Below are 15,619 nucleotides of genomic sequence, written 5' to 3' on the forward strand. Positions count from 1 at the left end.
AGTCGGCTGGGCGCCATCTAGCAGACATAATTGGCAGTCCCTGCAGCAAACACGTTTCTGCTAGGGCGGCGAGATGACCGGACTGTGTGGGTGGGGTCTTCAAACGCTATGTGTCCTTGGAGCCGAGAGGGTTAAATAATAATAATAATACACACCTGGTTTCATAGATTAAAGGGTTACACATAGGGCTGTTTCTATGTAACCTGAATTAGAGCTTTACAGTATTACAGGATTAAACTGGACTAGGGCTGCCACTAATGACTACTTTTCTATTGATTAATGTATAGACTATTTTATTGATTAGTCGATTAATCTAAACAATTAATTTCAACAACAACTAAATGTAAACAGGGTTTATTTCCATATTATCAAATTCTCAAGTGCTCCATATTAAACAAGGTGCAGCATGTGTTTATGGCATTCCATACACAAAGCAAAGTGCTTAAACTTATAGCAGAAATAAAATAGTTAGATGTAGGCATGTCTCACGTACAGTCCAACGTACAGTAACGACAGAATGAGCCCAGAATCTACCCTACACATTCACTCAAAACTTACTTCACATTCTAAGCGATGTAAACAAAGTGATAAGTGTTTCACATGTGAAGCGTTTTGTGCTTTGAGCACCGTGGAAACCACAAAAATTGCAAGCACAACGCAGCAAAGTGTGCGGCGGTCTAACTGAACTCGCTAAGGAATACGGTATTCCAAGATATCCGCGATTAAGAAGCTTAATGAAACAATATAGAAGTCAAAGTTTTGCCGCGTCTCATGCGCCCTAACTGAACTCGCTCAGAAATACAGTATTCCAAGATCTCCGCGATTAAGAAGCTTAATGAAACAATATAGACCTGCAACATTGCGCTATTGCTGCTGTGGTAGCATCAAAGCTTTGCACAGTGTACAAACCACCTTTTTTGTGCCAGTTTTAAGTATTCCCAAACTTTTTGTGATTTGGGTCTTGGAAAACTTTTAGCTTTTCTTTGAAAGCTCTTTACAATCGGCCTCTGACTGCTGCAGACGGCATTTTTTAAGACTGCGCTTAATGCCGCCAATCAGTGACTGGACCAAGTACGACTTAGGTCATGAACGCAGTAAATAGTGCTGAGGGAAATCTAATGAATGGTTACATGGCTGGAAACATTGTAGAAATTATAAAGGATCAATTATAAACATAGTTTTAATAAGGATGCATCATCTTAAAATATTGACTAAAAATGCATCAACGTCATCGACTAGGTCGACCAATCGCAGCAGCCCTAAACTGGACATATGATTAATGTATTGAACAAAACATCTGCTTTGTGTAAAAAGGAGCTTTATAACCCTATGCATTTACAGCCCCAGGCTGGTAAAATACTAACAAACATTTTTACACTGATGCTCTGATATAATATGAAATATTGCCTCCGTGCTACAGACTAAATGAAAGTATCTAAATATGCAGTCTGTGTGGGCTTCCTGTAAACTTTATACAGTTCCTCTGAAGCAAAAAAATAACTCATTAAAACTTTGTAAATGTTTATGAGCAGAAAAATGTTTTGGAGTTCATTATAATGTGTTTTATCATTTAAAGAGAAGGATAAAACTTTCTTTAAAGAAGTTTTAATAGCTTTTTGATTTTCCAGTGATTCACAACCCTAGATTTGTTCAAGGATATACTTCAAATACATGCAACCATAGATAATATCAGCACAGTGCATTATGACATCATACAGATGTGCCCTCCACTATCATCACCATCTGCACCAATTCATCATCTAATATAACTCTGGTAATGTTATCAACCATAGTGTAATTTAAGAATGAATTCTGATGTACACCGATCAGCCATAACATTAAAACCACCCCCTTGTTTCTGGTGGCGGTGTGTTAGTGTGTGTTGTGCTGGTATGAGTGGATAAGACACAGCAGCACTGGTGGAGTTTTTAAAAGTTTTTAAAGAGTTTTTGGAGTTCTGGGGGTTTGAATCCCACGCTAGGCTCACACATACAGACATTACGTGAACCTAGCCATTGGAGCGTGGACCCTTAACCTGGATAAATAGGAGGGTTACATCAGGAAGTGTAAAAAGTGCCAAATCAAATATGCGGACCAATAGGCTAACGTAAGCAGCCAAAAGGAATTATTGAAAAACAGACATTTTTATCAGTAAGTTAGCCAGGTGTTAGCATCTGTGAGACATCATAATCTATGTTAAACAATTTGAATCAAGTTTTTGTTGCTTGTTTTTCAGTGCGAGGAGAATACTAATCTTGATGATTGCTCTCGCTACCTCAAACTACCTTTCTACAAACCTAACCAGCCAGGCAACAACCAAGCCGTGAAGGGCAGCAAGGAGTCATTCTGGATAACCTCTTTCCTCTGCTCCACCAAACTCACCCAGAACGGTACCATGCTTATCCTCTGTGATCTTGCATTATGGATGTATTTTTACTGTATAGCTGGTCACTAGAACCATGCATTCTAAATGATAATGATAATAGATGTTACCCACTCTGATTATCAACATGTATTAACAACGCCATTGTTGTTAATTACAATATGTAAAAGTTGATTGGGTCATGTTGGCAACATGAAGTGTGAAGGTGGTAGTTTACTGGCTTGTGCCTTGGCATATCAGTTGGAAGGTTGAGGTATCCAATTCAGGATTTTACTCCCCTACCCCGTATGTAATTTCTCAAGTAAATAGCTGATTTCCCATAGCTGGTTATCATTGCCCATTCTTGTACTGTATAATGTAAAAGTACCCAGTTCAACCAGTTCATATAAACAGTACATTACCCACTTTTGCAAATTGAACCTGTTCTGTTACATACCAATGATTAGAACCAAACAGCACTGATACAGACCTAGCACTGGTGATCACCTGGTAAATAACCTATAATGTTGCTTTTTCCTCGATGCAGGTGATATGCTGGACTTGTTGAAATGGAGAGCTCATCCAGAAAGTATTGGTGACAGCTTGTCCAAACTAAAAGACATCGACGGCTCTGAAATAGTCAAGGTAAATATCATCATTTTCATATTAAAATAAACATAAATATTTTAAGACTGTGTCCTCTACATACCTCTTACTCACTAAAGTGGACTTTTTTTTAATAGTTTTTACAGGATACACTGGATGCACTCTTCGGCATCTTAGATGAAAGCTCTCAGAGATATGGCCTCAAAGTCTTTGATTGTCTTGTAAGTTGTACACATTTATCACCTTGTGGTTAGGATCCTGGGAAAGTGATATGTATGAGTTCATGTATTTGTATAGCTTTAACTATAAACTTGCCAGCCTGTTGAATGCGTAAAATTTGGCATTTATTGGCAACCAGGCCGACACAGTGGCTCGGTGGGTAGTACTTTGGCCTCACAGCAAGAAGCTCCTGGGTTTGATTCCCAGGTGGAGCCGTCCGGGTCCTTTCTGTGTGGAGTTCGCATGTTCTCCCCGTGTCTGTGTGGGTTTCCTCTGGGAGCTCCGGTTTCCTCCCACAGTCTTTCAGACATGCAAGTGAGGTGAATAGGAGATGCTAAATTGTCCATGACTGTGTTTGACATAAAGACGTGAACTGATGAATCTTGTGTAACCAGTAACTACCTGTTCTGTCATGAATGTAACCAAAGTGTGTAAAACATGACATTAAAATCCTAATAAATAAATACATCAATTATTGGCACCATTATTCAATTACTTGGGTAAGTAAACCAGCTTAAAAGCCTTTGGTCAAGACTGTCAGTGTTACTGAACCAGCTTACACAAGTATGTCATTAATTAACTATATAACAAACGTGTGGTTTTATATTCAGCCTAGTAAAACTAAATGAAGCACATAGTTTTACATTTCATAAAAGGGTCTTATATCTTCTGTAACAACACATAATACAGAATAATTAAAAACAAATACCAAAAATAAGACGTGTGTTATCCCTGCATGATGCTGGTACATGCTCATATATTCTCTAGATACTGAAAACTGGCTATCCTGCAGTTTATGTCCAAAAAAGTGTGTTTAGAACACAGCAGCTTGTTTTCCTAACAGGAAAATGAACATATTTTCCTGCTCTTGTTCAGTTTATACTGACAGCCTGCTGAATTCCACATTGATTACAAAGTCCTGCTGATGACCTTTAACAGCGGAAGATGTTTTTCTTGAAGAGCCCTGCACACTTGAAGAGCGTTCCAGAGGATATAAGAAGTGCAAGCTCTATAAATACAGTTCATAGGGGCCTCGGTCACCCCCTTTTTCTTTCCCATACATAGCCAATCGTGTTGGTATATAGATGCCAGACTGGCATTGTTGGGGATATGGACTCAGGATCCCAGCGGCATAGTTTACTGCTGTCCAAGCACCTTGTTATGTTTATTATTAATGAGGAATTCTGCTAAAGAAATGCTGACAAAATTTAAGGGAAAAAAACAGCTGATGAGGTAACAAGTTTAGTTTAATCCCTAATCCTGCTCTAAGTTTGCATTTAAATGTACATTTTCAGCATTTATCCAAAGCGACTTACAACAAAGACGATATACACTGCAGGCAATTGAGGTTTAAGGGCCTTTCTCAAGGCCCCAACAGTGGCAACCTGGCAGATGTGGGGCTTGAATCAGTGACCTTTCGATTACTAGTCCTGTACTTTAACCACTGAGCTACCCCTGCCCCTGAAGCATTTACATTTTCATTTTTTGGCATTTAGCAGACACCTTTACCCAAAGCGACTTACAACACAGTTACAGTATACACCAATTAGGCATAACATTATGACCACCTTCCCCATATTGTGTTGGTCCCCTTTTTGCTGCCCCATATGCAACGAACTGTGATACACTGTGTATTCTGACACCTTTCTATCAGAACCAGCATTAACTTCTTCAGCAATCTGAGCTACAGTAGCTCGTCTGTTGGATCGGACAACGCGGGCCAGCCTTTGCTCCCCTCGTGCATCAATGAGCCTTGGTCGCCCACGACTCTGTCGTCGGTTTACCGCTGTTCCTTCCTTGGACCACTTTTGTTAGATACTGACCACTGCAGACCAAGAACACCCCACAAGAGCTGCAGTTTTGGAGACGCTCTGACCCAGTCGCCTAGCCATCACAATTTGGTCCTTGTCAAACTTGCTTAAATCCTTACGCTCGCCCATTTATCCTGCTTCTAATGCAGCAACTTTGAGGATAAAATGTTCACTTGCTGGCTAATACATCCCACCCACTAACAGGTGCTGTAATGAAGAGATAATCAGTGTTATTCACTTCACCTGTCAGTGGTCATAATGATATGTCTGGTCGGTGTACAGTCTGAGCAATTGAGGGTTAAGGGCCTTGCCCAAGGGCCTAACAGCAGCAACCTGGCAGTGGTGGTGCTTGCCCTGTTGGATAAATTGAGTCTTAACACTTGTAACTGTCCAATTTAAATGTCAGCTTGGTATTTTGAATCAGTAGTCAGCTTAAAATATGTTGCTTATTTTTTCGACTGTTTGTCAAAAGCTCACAGTAATTGAGAAATAAATGTGTTGTTACTAAATTGCAAACCATTTTGTTTCCTGTTTCTGTGTACAGGTGCATATTATAAACCTGCTCCAGGACAGTAAATTCCAACACTTTAAACCAGTCATGGACACGTATATCGAGGGTCACTTCGCAGGAGCTCTTTCATACAGGTATGTACAGATGTATGGTGAGAATTACCTTTCTACAAAGCTAACCAGCCAGACAACAACCAAGCATGCTCATCTATACTCCACCTACACGGACAATGATTGGCTAGTTCGCAGGGAGGGTGCCAGAGGGGATTCATCATAACTGATGCAATTACGACCTCTGCTGGCTGATTGATGGCGCCTACACAGAGATGGGGGATAATGGATTAAGTGTGCGCAAGGCTGATCCACATATTAACTCGTCTCCACTGCAGGAGGCAGTCTCTCTTCGGCTCTTCTCGGTCAGGAGTGGGGGTCTGCATCAATAGAGAGAAGGGTAATGCAATCGGGTAATTGGATACAACTAGATTGGGAGGAAAATTGGGGGTAAAATGCAAAAAAAATAATGTTATTGATGTTATTTAACTAATTCTGGTTAGTAATGGAATCATTTTTGTCCAGCACTTATTCAAGCTCACTGTATGCATGCAGCTCACATCCCTTCATCCAGAAAGTGAACACAGACACTCCTTGTTCCTCCTTCTCTTCACAGAAAACAAACCCTCTCTTCCTCTTTTCCCTGGCTTCACTTGCGTTAGCTACACAATGCTTTATATACATTACATCACTAACAATATTCAGTAGTTTGGTGTAAGTTTATTAGGGTCTCACTAGGACTTATTCTTACTCCTACACTACATTATACAACAAATTATATAACACACACACACGCACGCACGCAGGCTGCTTTATCAGACAGAACAGTAATAGTCTGTTTTCCTCTGTTCTGTTTCCTTTTGACATTTAAGTCAGTTTCTGTAAACATGGTAATTTACATTACAGTAAGAATGCAGTTTCAGAATGAAAAATATTTTGCATGATTGCTGTCGAGAATTCGATTAGTTATGTGGAATCATTACACAGTTGACTAGCCAGGAGCTATGTAAGAAAACACTTTTTTCTATAGTTTTAAAATGTTTATAGTGGTGGCCCTGTAGTGCAGAGCTGTTAAAGTGGGTGCTTTACTGAAACTGTAGATTATTTATTGATAAATACAAGCATTTTTAAGTTTAAACGAAAAACATCTCGTTCTCTTGATGTTGCACTTGGTGGAGCATTCTTTTGCATGAGAAGAATGGGTGAAGATTCCACAAGTGAGGTGTCAGATGCTTGTTAGCACTTAGAGGATCACCCATTCTTCTCATGCAAAAGCTATCCGCCAATTTTTATCCATTTTCCCCAGTTTTTCAAGCAGTCACTTAAAATGTCCTACAGGAACACTATGCCACCCAATCGACCAGCCACCCATCCATCCATCCATCCATCCAAACCCACCCACCCATCCTTCCATCCATCCATCCATCCATCCATCCATCCAAACCCACCCACCCGTCAATCCATCCATCCATCCATCCAATCACCCACCCACCCATCCATTCACCAATCTAAACCAACCCATCCATCCACCCATCCATTCACCAACCTAAACCAACCCATCCATCCATTCACCAACCTAAATCCATCCATCCACCCACCCATCCATTCACCAACCTAAACCAACCCATCCATCCATTCACCAACCTAAATCCATCCATCCATCCACCCACCCATCCATTTACCAACCTAAACCAACCCATCCATCCACCAACCTAAATCCATCCATCCATCCACCCACCCATCCATTCACCAACCTAAACCAACCCATCCATCCATTCACCAACCTAAATCCATCCACCCACCCATCCATTCACCAACCTAAACCAACCCATCCACCCATACATCAACCTAAACCAACCCATCCATCCATTCACCAACCTAAACCAACCCATCAATCCATACACCAACCTAAACAAACCCATCCATCCATTCACCAACCTAAACCAACCCATCCATCCATACACCAACCTAAACCAACCCATCCATCCATTCACCAACCTAAACCAACCCATCCATCCATACACCAACCTAAACCAACCCATCCATCCTTTCATCCATTCATCCATCTGTTCATTCATCCATCTGTCCATCCATCTTATCCAACTGTGTGGATAAGTGGATGGATAGATGTCAGTCAATTTGAACCAGTAACAATTATATTCCTCTTTATCTATTCTTATTCCAATGGTCAGTCCAATGGTTTGTCCATCTCTCTATTTCATTTGATGACCCCTTCAGTCATTTATTCATCCGTCTCACACAACTCTTCCCAAGGCCCAACCCATTCAAGATTTTCAGTTCCATTTTTTCCAACCACTTGTCAACTCCTAACCTATTCAGTGTTTTTTCCATTATGGATTGAAACTGTAAGATAAAACACATTTATAAAAAAAATATATGTGTCCCTCAATTAAATGAATTAATTGCGTGTAAACAATTGTGGTGCCTTTACTTAAGTGTTATTCCTATGATGTGGTATATTTTGTTCAATGGTGTGAAGCCATTGATTATTCTAAGTCTGCAATAACAGTGAGAATCAGAAAGTACTTTTCTTTATCACAATATGTTATGAGCTGAATGAATTAATGACTGATGTTGTTAAGCACTACGCTTTGTGCTGGCAGGGACCTGATAAAGGTGCTGAAATGGTATGTGGATCGCATCATCGAAGCTGAACATCAAGAGCACATCCAGCGTGTTCTCAAGGTACAGACCCTCATGGATTTCCATAATGTATTACTTGACTTATGCATATGCAATTAAAGAGCTGTGTATTACTGTATTACTGTGTATGTTATGGTTATTTCCAGATAATAATGTTAGATAATGATGTGTTTCTAGGCGACCGAGTACATCTTTAAGTACATTATCCAGTCACGACGGCTTTTTGCTCTAGCTACTGGCAACCAGAACGAGGAGGAGTTCCGATGCTGTATACACGAGCTCTTCATGTCTATTCACTTCTTCCTGTCCCAGAAGAGTAGGGGCACAGGACCCATCGCTCACACACAGGTTAGAAAGACCAGTCTATCTCAGATAAATGTAAACACAAATACCTTTGATTTATTTTATGTGGCCAGGATGGGGTCTTATGACCGTGTCATGTTTGCTTTCATGTCTAAAATATTTAAAGTTTCTCATTACTCTGCTGTTGTACAGAGTACAGAGTTACCCGCCATTCCTGAATTTATCTTTCAGTTTTTGCTACTGGACCTTAATAGATTTCAGCTGCATCCGAAATCGCATACTTCCATACTGTACAGTACACGAAAGCAGTATGCGAGAGCAGTTAGTATGTCCGAATAATACATAATATGCATTAAACAGTATGCAAAAAGTTCCCGGATGACCTACTGCCTGGGCAGACATTTTTGAGTGTGCAAACGATGCACGCATATGGTCCGATAATCTATCCCATAATTCAACTGGCGCTGCAAAGGCGTTTGTATCGAAGAAGAAAGATGGCGGAAAGCGGAGTAAGGCAAACTTTAAAAATGTTATGATTAAGTACAACCCTGATTAACGTTACGAGTAGCTTTGTGGAGAACGACAAAATTAGTTTTGTCCGATTTTAAAATTGTTATAACTGTGGCGATGAGAAGTCATGCATCATTTGCCGTTGGTAAGATGGCGGACGTAGTACGTACGAGGTTGCGTGCATACTGCACACTTGCATACTGAAAGAGCATACTGCTTTACCTGCTGAGCAGTGCGCACTGCCTCGAATTTAGTATGTACTGTTTAAGTATGCGATTTCGGACACAGCCTTTTTTTTAAAAGGCAGTTTATGCATCATTTAATATTCCTGGTACTTGACCTGCCCGTCCCATTCCTAATTACTAGTGACGGCACTAAAAATATTATACTACTGTAGCTTTGGCAGTGCTGAGCTATGTAGAACAGGTGTGACACCTAGAATCTTAAGTATTTACATAAAGGGATTATTCAAATAAGCTATAAGCTAACTTTTAAATTTAGCAAACTGTACAGAAATGAATTAAACCATTTTGAACAAATTCTTTTGAGAACCATTAATGAAATTCAATTTGATTTTTATTAAGCATTTTCTTTATTTGCTTTATTATTATTTGCTATATTGAAGAATTTACTTTATTTGCATTATTAGTTTCAATAGAGGTATGTAGATCCTACTTGATCTGCTCTTGGCTCCAATGATCTTCAATACTGCATGTATAGTCTGAGCCAACCACTAAAACAGTGGTAGCCTAGTGGATAGAGCTGTTGGCTACCAACTGGTTTTGTTTGTTGCCATGAAGCCACTGTTGGGCCCTTGACCGAGGCTCTTAACCCTCTCGGCTTCAGAGGTGCTGTACAGTGGCTGCTGCATGCACTGTGATATGTGGAAAATAAGCATTCCGTTGTACTGTGCATGTGTATATGTATATATGACAACAAAAAGCTTTCAGTTTTACATACCTAGATAACAATAATAATAATCAATAATCAATTTAAGATACAGAATGTGATACAGCATTTATTCTTAGAAATAATATTATCAGAGAAACAATATAAGTGAAAAGCTAAATCTTTAAAAAAAATATATACATGAAATTTAGAACTCCTTGGTATTTGGTAGGGCTGGCTCGATACCACTTTTTCATGTCCGATACCAATACTGATACTGCAAATTGAGTATCTGCCGATACCGATACCAATCCGATACTGTCATTTCTCCTCTGAAACAACTAAGCAGTAATAATACATGTCTCAATGCACCATGGTTAAACTAGCTATCTAAATAACAATGCTCAGACTGTGAAACAAATATTCTAAAGGAATAAATACAGAACCTACAACATCACACTTCACATCACAAAACTGCTGTTTTTATTTTAACTTTTACATACAGAACAATTAGCAGTATTTTTGGTTTCATCTCACAAGGTTTTCTTTATCTCAGGTGAGATAAAGCAAATTTTTAGCAATTTTTATTGTGTTTAAACAGTGTTTTAGTTGTGGCAGTGGTAGATGATTTTTTAAAATGCTAAAAGTTTAAGTAGATCAGTATGTTTTAATTTCTGAATGGCTGTTGCGGATGAGTTGTAGATCAGTGGCGCATGTTAATGATGTCATCAAGACGCACCTTGTTATAGCAATAAACGGCACTCTGCTGAGATGTATCTTTGTGTGTTATTTGCTTTAAGCAACAGTATCGGATCAGATTACATGTTTTTTTCCTTCCGATATCCGATCCAGTGATTTGGGCCAACATCGGACCGATACCGATACAGAGTATCGTATTTGGTGTGATTATATTAAGTATAGGTGACGGCTGGCTTCAAATGTATTAACATATATTGTATTAAACAAGCTTCTGATGAGTAGATGGAATCCACCTACTCAAAGGCGTCTCAACAGAGAATATTCATGAAAATCTGACCTTTTGTACATAGGAATTAATGTGGCCATTTTTCTTAAAAGAGCTTACTTGATTTGCAGTAGTGCCCAGTTAAAAAGTGTATGTTCATTTTTAGAACCCTTACTGGTGATTTCATCAGTACATATTGTGTAACCAATAAATATTTGTAAAATAAATTAAATTATTTAACAGAATTTTTAAAATGCAGTAATTTGGGTTTGTTCTTATTTATGTGAATAATTATAGCTTGGATATAAGTTTACAGTAATTATTAAAAATAAAAGAAAATCCTTTAGGAAGGTGAAGGTATTTAGTGGGAGCTAAAGCTTTTCTAGCCCCCTGGTGAGTTGAAAGCGCCGTGTGTTTGGCTGCAGTAATATTCATGATTAATTCTGTATTTCAAAAGACAAAAAGTCTTGCAGCTTAAGTCAGCAGTGCAGCTAATTACGCTTATCAAACCTCAAACGTTTATAGTGGTGAGCTTAGCGCTCACACATGAAAACAAATGTCCTTTAATTAGCATGTATTTCTAAGGAAGTGCTGTATAATAGAATTTCCACAATATCATTGATAATGTGTCTGCAGGACTTTAAGCCAATTCGGTCAAATTAGCATGTAGTGAAATTATGCAGTGGTGTCGGACCAGAAGGCCATGGTTGCATTAGAAGTTCCAATTTACCCTAACAGTGTTTATTGGGGTTGAGGTCAGGTCTTGGTCCAGACTACTGATTTTCCTAAATGTCAAAATCGTTAATCCATGGACAGTCATGCTGGGACAGAGCAGGCTTCCCTCAACTGTTGCCACAAAGTTGGAAGCATATAATCGATTTTATGGTATATTTTATACAGCTGTTAGCATTGTGTGTGGCTCAAACACTTGGACTCAGTAAATTAGAGGAATGTCCACAAACTTTTGACCATGTCAGGAATTTCATGGTGTTTAACAGAGGGTCCTTTACCATGCCTGACCTGCATGCCATCTGGAGTATTAATCTTAATAGAAATCAAAATCGAAGCAGTGAGAGAATTCAGGTCAGAGCTGTCCTGATCTGGGTTAATCTTGGTCTCCTCTCACCCTGGTGTCTTTTTCAGTCCACTCAGTTTGACCTGTTTGCTTTTTTGCTCTTGTTTTGCTTTTACCTCATCCCTGCTGTCCTATTACCAATTTGGAATAAAGAAAATGTACCTAAATTGAGATCTTTCTGAAGGATATTAGCAGTGTGCTTGTTATAGTGAAAATCAGATATAAAATTGCAGGAAAGCCAAACAGTTTTAAAATATTTGAAATCTTTGTCCTGTCTGGCCAGATATACGCATGGGCTGCAGTGCATGAAATTGGACTACACTGGCAAACCTGTCAAGAAATGGCACCTGTAAACAGTCTGTCTGGTGTTATTATTGAACTTAATTGTTTTCTATACAGTATACACTGATCAGCCATAAAATTAAAACCACCTCATTGTTTCTACACTCACTGTCTATTTTATCAGCTCCACTTACCATATAGAAGCACTTTGAAGTTCTACAATTACTGACTGTAGTCCATCTGTTACTCTACATGCTTTGTTAGCCTGCTTTCATGCTGTTCTTCAATGGTCAGGACCCACACAGGACCACCACAGAGCAAGTGTTATTTAGGTGGTGGATCATTCTCAGCACTGCAGTGACACTGACATGGTGGTGGTGGGTTAGTGTGTGTTGTGCTGGTATGAGTGGATAGGGTGGCCACATTCATAGTCACAAAAAGGAGGACATTACACCCCCAAAAGGAGGACGTCATACCAGGAACAGGGGGACATAATACTGCAACACACAGAATGAAACCATAACCCATATAACAGAGTTTTTGACCAATTTAAGCAACAATTCTATAACAAATTACTGTTTTACTCACCATGTTTTGTCTACTTTTGATATTTAAGTCTGTTCCTTGCTGCCTCCAAAAAGTTTACTATTGGCCAGGAATTTGTGGTACTAATTGACTCGGGTAAAGGTGTATGCAGAACAGAGCGAGCGGGCGAAATTCAACCACCCAATCACAGACTAGCATTTAGAGGGCGGACTTCCTGCGATTGGCCAGTGGTGGGCGAGCCACGATAGGTAGCACTATAAGCAGTCAAATGAGGCTGTGAAACCAATGAAATACAAAGCATTTGTTTTGACATGTACCTGAGCCAATGACAGATAATATTGATCATAAATGTAACCAGTTCACTCCAAAAGGAGGATGTTTAAGTGTCCGTTCTAGCGTTGCATGGGAGGAGGACTGGCAGCTGAAAAACTGGACTGTCCGACCTAAAACCGGACGACTGGCCACCCTATGAGTGGATCAGACACAGCAGCGCTGCTGTCCACTCTATTAGACTCTCCAACCTAGTTGGTCCACCTTGTAGACGTAAAGTCAGAGACGATCACTCATCTATTGCTGCTGTTTGAGTTGGTCATCTTCTAGTCATCATGTGACAGCCCTAGCATATACCTATACACTGAATGGCCAAAAGTATTTGGACAACTGAGCTTGATAAATGGCCTGTTTCAAAACCCTGACAATTAATATAGAGTCAATATTTCTTCATTATCTTGTTCCCTTTATTACCATCATACTACCACCACCATGTTTGACTACTTGGTGTTAAGGTTTTTTATGCGGAATACTGTGTTAGCTTTAAAATGAAGTGCTTAGGTTTAGATTAGTGCAGATTTTAATATATATATTGTGTGTGTGTGTGTGTGCAGGTTGTGTTTTTGCAGGCATTTCCTGCAGTCTATGGGGAGCTGCTAAAGCTCTTCACTGTCAGAGAGGTGGCCTCGTTTGTTCGAGAGACCCTGGGCAGTCTGCCCACCGCCTCTCTACCAGACTGCCCCCTAGAGGCCGTCAAACTGCACTGCATCTCTAAGACTGTGGAAAGCCAGCTTTACACCAACCCTGGTACAGAAACACTGATATACACATGCCACGAAATGATTTTTATGACAAGCACTTTGTTATACTGTTAGCATTTATTATACTGAATGGTTTTGTCTGTTTGTACCTCTGTGTGTGTGTTTCAGAGTCGAGGTGTATTCTGCTGCCGGTGGTCTTGCGGCTGTTACACACTCACATGCAGGAGCAGAAAGATCTGGTGATGGGTGCCCAAATCCTTACCAACATGCTTTCATTTATTAAGAAAAATGACATGGTAAGTCTTGCCTAGGTCATATTTATGCATTTTCTCCCAATTTAGTGTAGCCAATTAGTCTGTTGCTGCTGGGGACCCCATTTGGAGCTAAGGAGGGTATATTCACCTAACACACGCTCCCTCCATTACGTGCACAGTTCACTGACCCCCTCTTATTCACCCGTACTTGTATGGATTCATTTGTGAGGCCAGTCTAACGAACCGAGTGTCACGCACTGATCTCTGCGTTCCTCTATTTCTGTACAGGCACCTCAGGCTACTAACCAGGGTTCTTACACAGTTTTGAAGACCCCACCCCTTTTTTTAGTCTGATCTTTTTTTACCCAGCAGACTAGTGGCCAATTCTGTCTTCTTGTGCCTGCTAAAAATCGTTATCTAAGGCAGCTCAGGTGGTGCAGCGGTAAAACACACTAGAACACCAGAGCTGACATTTCGAACTCGTCAGTTCGAAACTCAGCTCTGCCATCGGCAGGCTGGGCACCTACATAAACAACAATTGGCTTGTTGGGAGCCAGATAGGGACCTCATAACTGATGCAATTACGACCTCTGCTGGCTGATTGATGGCGCCTGCACAGAGTTGAGGAATAGTGTGTTGATCAGGGTGTGGCTCTCCGTACACAAAGCTGATCCGCATATGAACTCACCTCAAGCAGGTGAAAAGATGCAGTCGGCTACTGCACACGTGTCGTGGGGAGCGTGTCGGTCTCGCTCTCCTCAATCAGAAGTGGAGCTCAGCATCAGTAGAGAGGAAGAGTAATGCAATCGGGTAATTGGATATGACTAGATTGGTAGGAAAATTAGGGGAAAAATGCAGAAAAAAAAAAAAAGTATTTCTTGGTTATATATTTTTTGCCTGGGCGCATGGGTGGCTGTATGTTGCAAAGCTTTTGTGTGTGGACTGTGGTGTATATATGAAGCCAGTACAGTTTGGGACCAACCCGGATTTTACCAGTTTATTTCTTAATTTTAAAAAATGATAGATCTAAGAGTTAAGAGAACTGGCTTCCAATTTTTTTCTCACAATATGCTGTATCTTAAACTCAGAATGAGAAGTTTGTAATGCTGAATCAGACAGAAATGGAGGAAGTAGCAATGGATTCCATAACATCCTCTGTTCCTGTCTGGTTTCATTATTACATAAATCTGTACTATTGTTACAATTTCATGTAGGGATGCTTACACATGGTTCAATTTAAACTAGGTTTTAAGAAAAGACTGTATGACTGGTGAAGAATTTCAGTAACATTTTAGAATAAAATGAAAAAAAAAAAAAAAAGAATTTACTAATTTGCATAAAATAGAGCTAATCTGGATGACACTGGGTGGCACAGTGGCTAGTGGGTAGGACTGTCACCTCACAGCAAAAACGTACTGGGTTCGATCCCCAGGTGGAGCGTTCTCGGTCCTTTCTGTGTGGAGTTTGCATGTTCTCCCTGTGTCTGCGTGGGTTTCCTCTGGGAGCTCCTACAGTCATACAGTCAGGTGACCTGTCCAGGGTT

The 15,619-nt window shown here is 40.0% G+C and overlaps 1 protein-coding gene across 1 annotated transcript in view; it reads left to right on the top strand.

The window, feature by feature from the left end:
* The window catches only part of dock4b (dedicator of cytokinesis 4b), a 222,192-nt gene that overhangs the window by 131,221 nt on the left and 75,352 nt on the right, over window positions 1-15,619 (top strand). Inside the window, exons 17-24 of the mRNA XM_062996182.1 lie at window positions 2,237-2,390; window positions 2,910-3,007; window positions 3,106-3,189; window positions 5,543-5,643; window positions 8,184-8,265; window positions 8,401-8,571; window positions 13,676-13,868; window positions 13,991-14,118. Coding sequence (XP_062852252.1) covers window positions 2,237-2,390; window positions 2,910-3,007; window positions 3,106-3,189; window positions 5,543-5,643; window positions 8,184-8,265; window positions 8,401-8,571; window positions 13,676-13,868; window positions 13,991-14,118 — 1,011 coding nt within the window. The remainder of the gene's footprint in view (window positions 1-2,236; window positions 2,391-2,909; window positions 3,008-3,105; window positions 3,190-5,542; window positions 5,644-8,183; window positions 8,266-8,400; window positions 8,572-13,675; window positions 13,869-13,990; window positions 14,119-15,619) is intronic.

This window comes from Trichomycterus rosablanca, chromosome 1, assembly GCF_030014385.1.
Source record: "Trichomycterus rosablanca isolate fTriRos1 chromosome 1, fTriRos1.hap1, whole genome shotgun sequence".
NCBI classification, from domain to species: domain Eukaryota; kingdom Metazoa; phylum Chordata; class Actinopteri; order Siluriformes; family Trichomycteridae; genus Trichomycterus; species Trichomycterus rosablanca.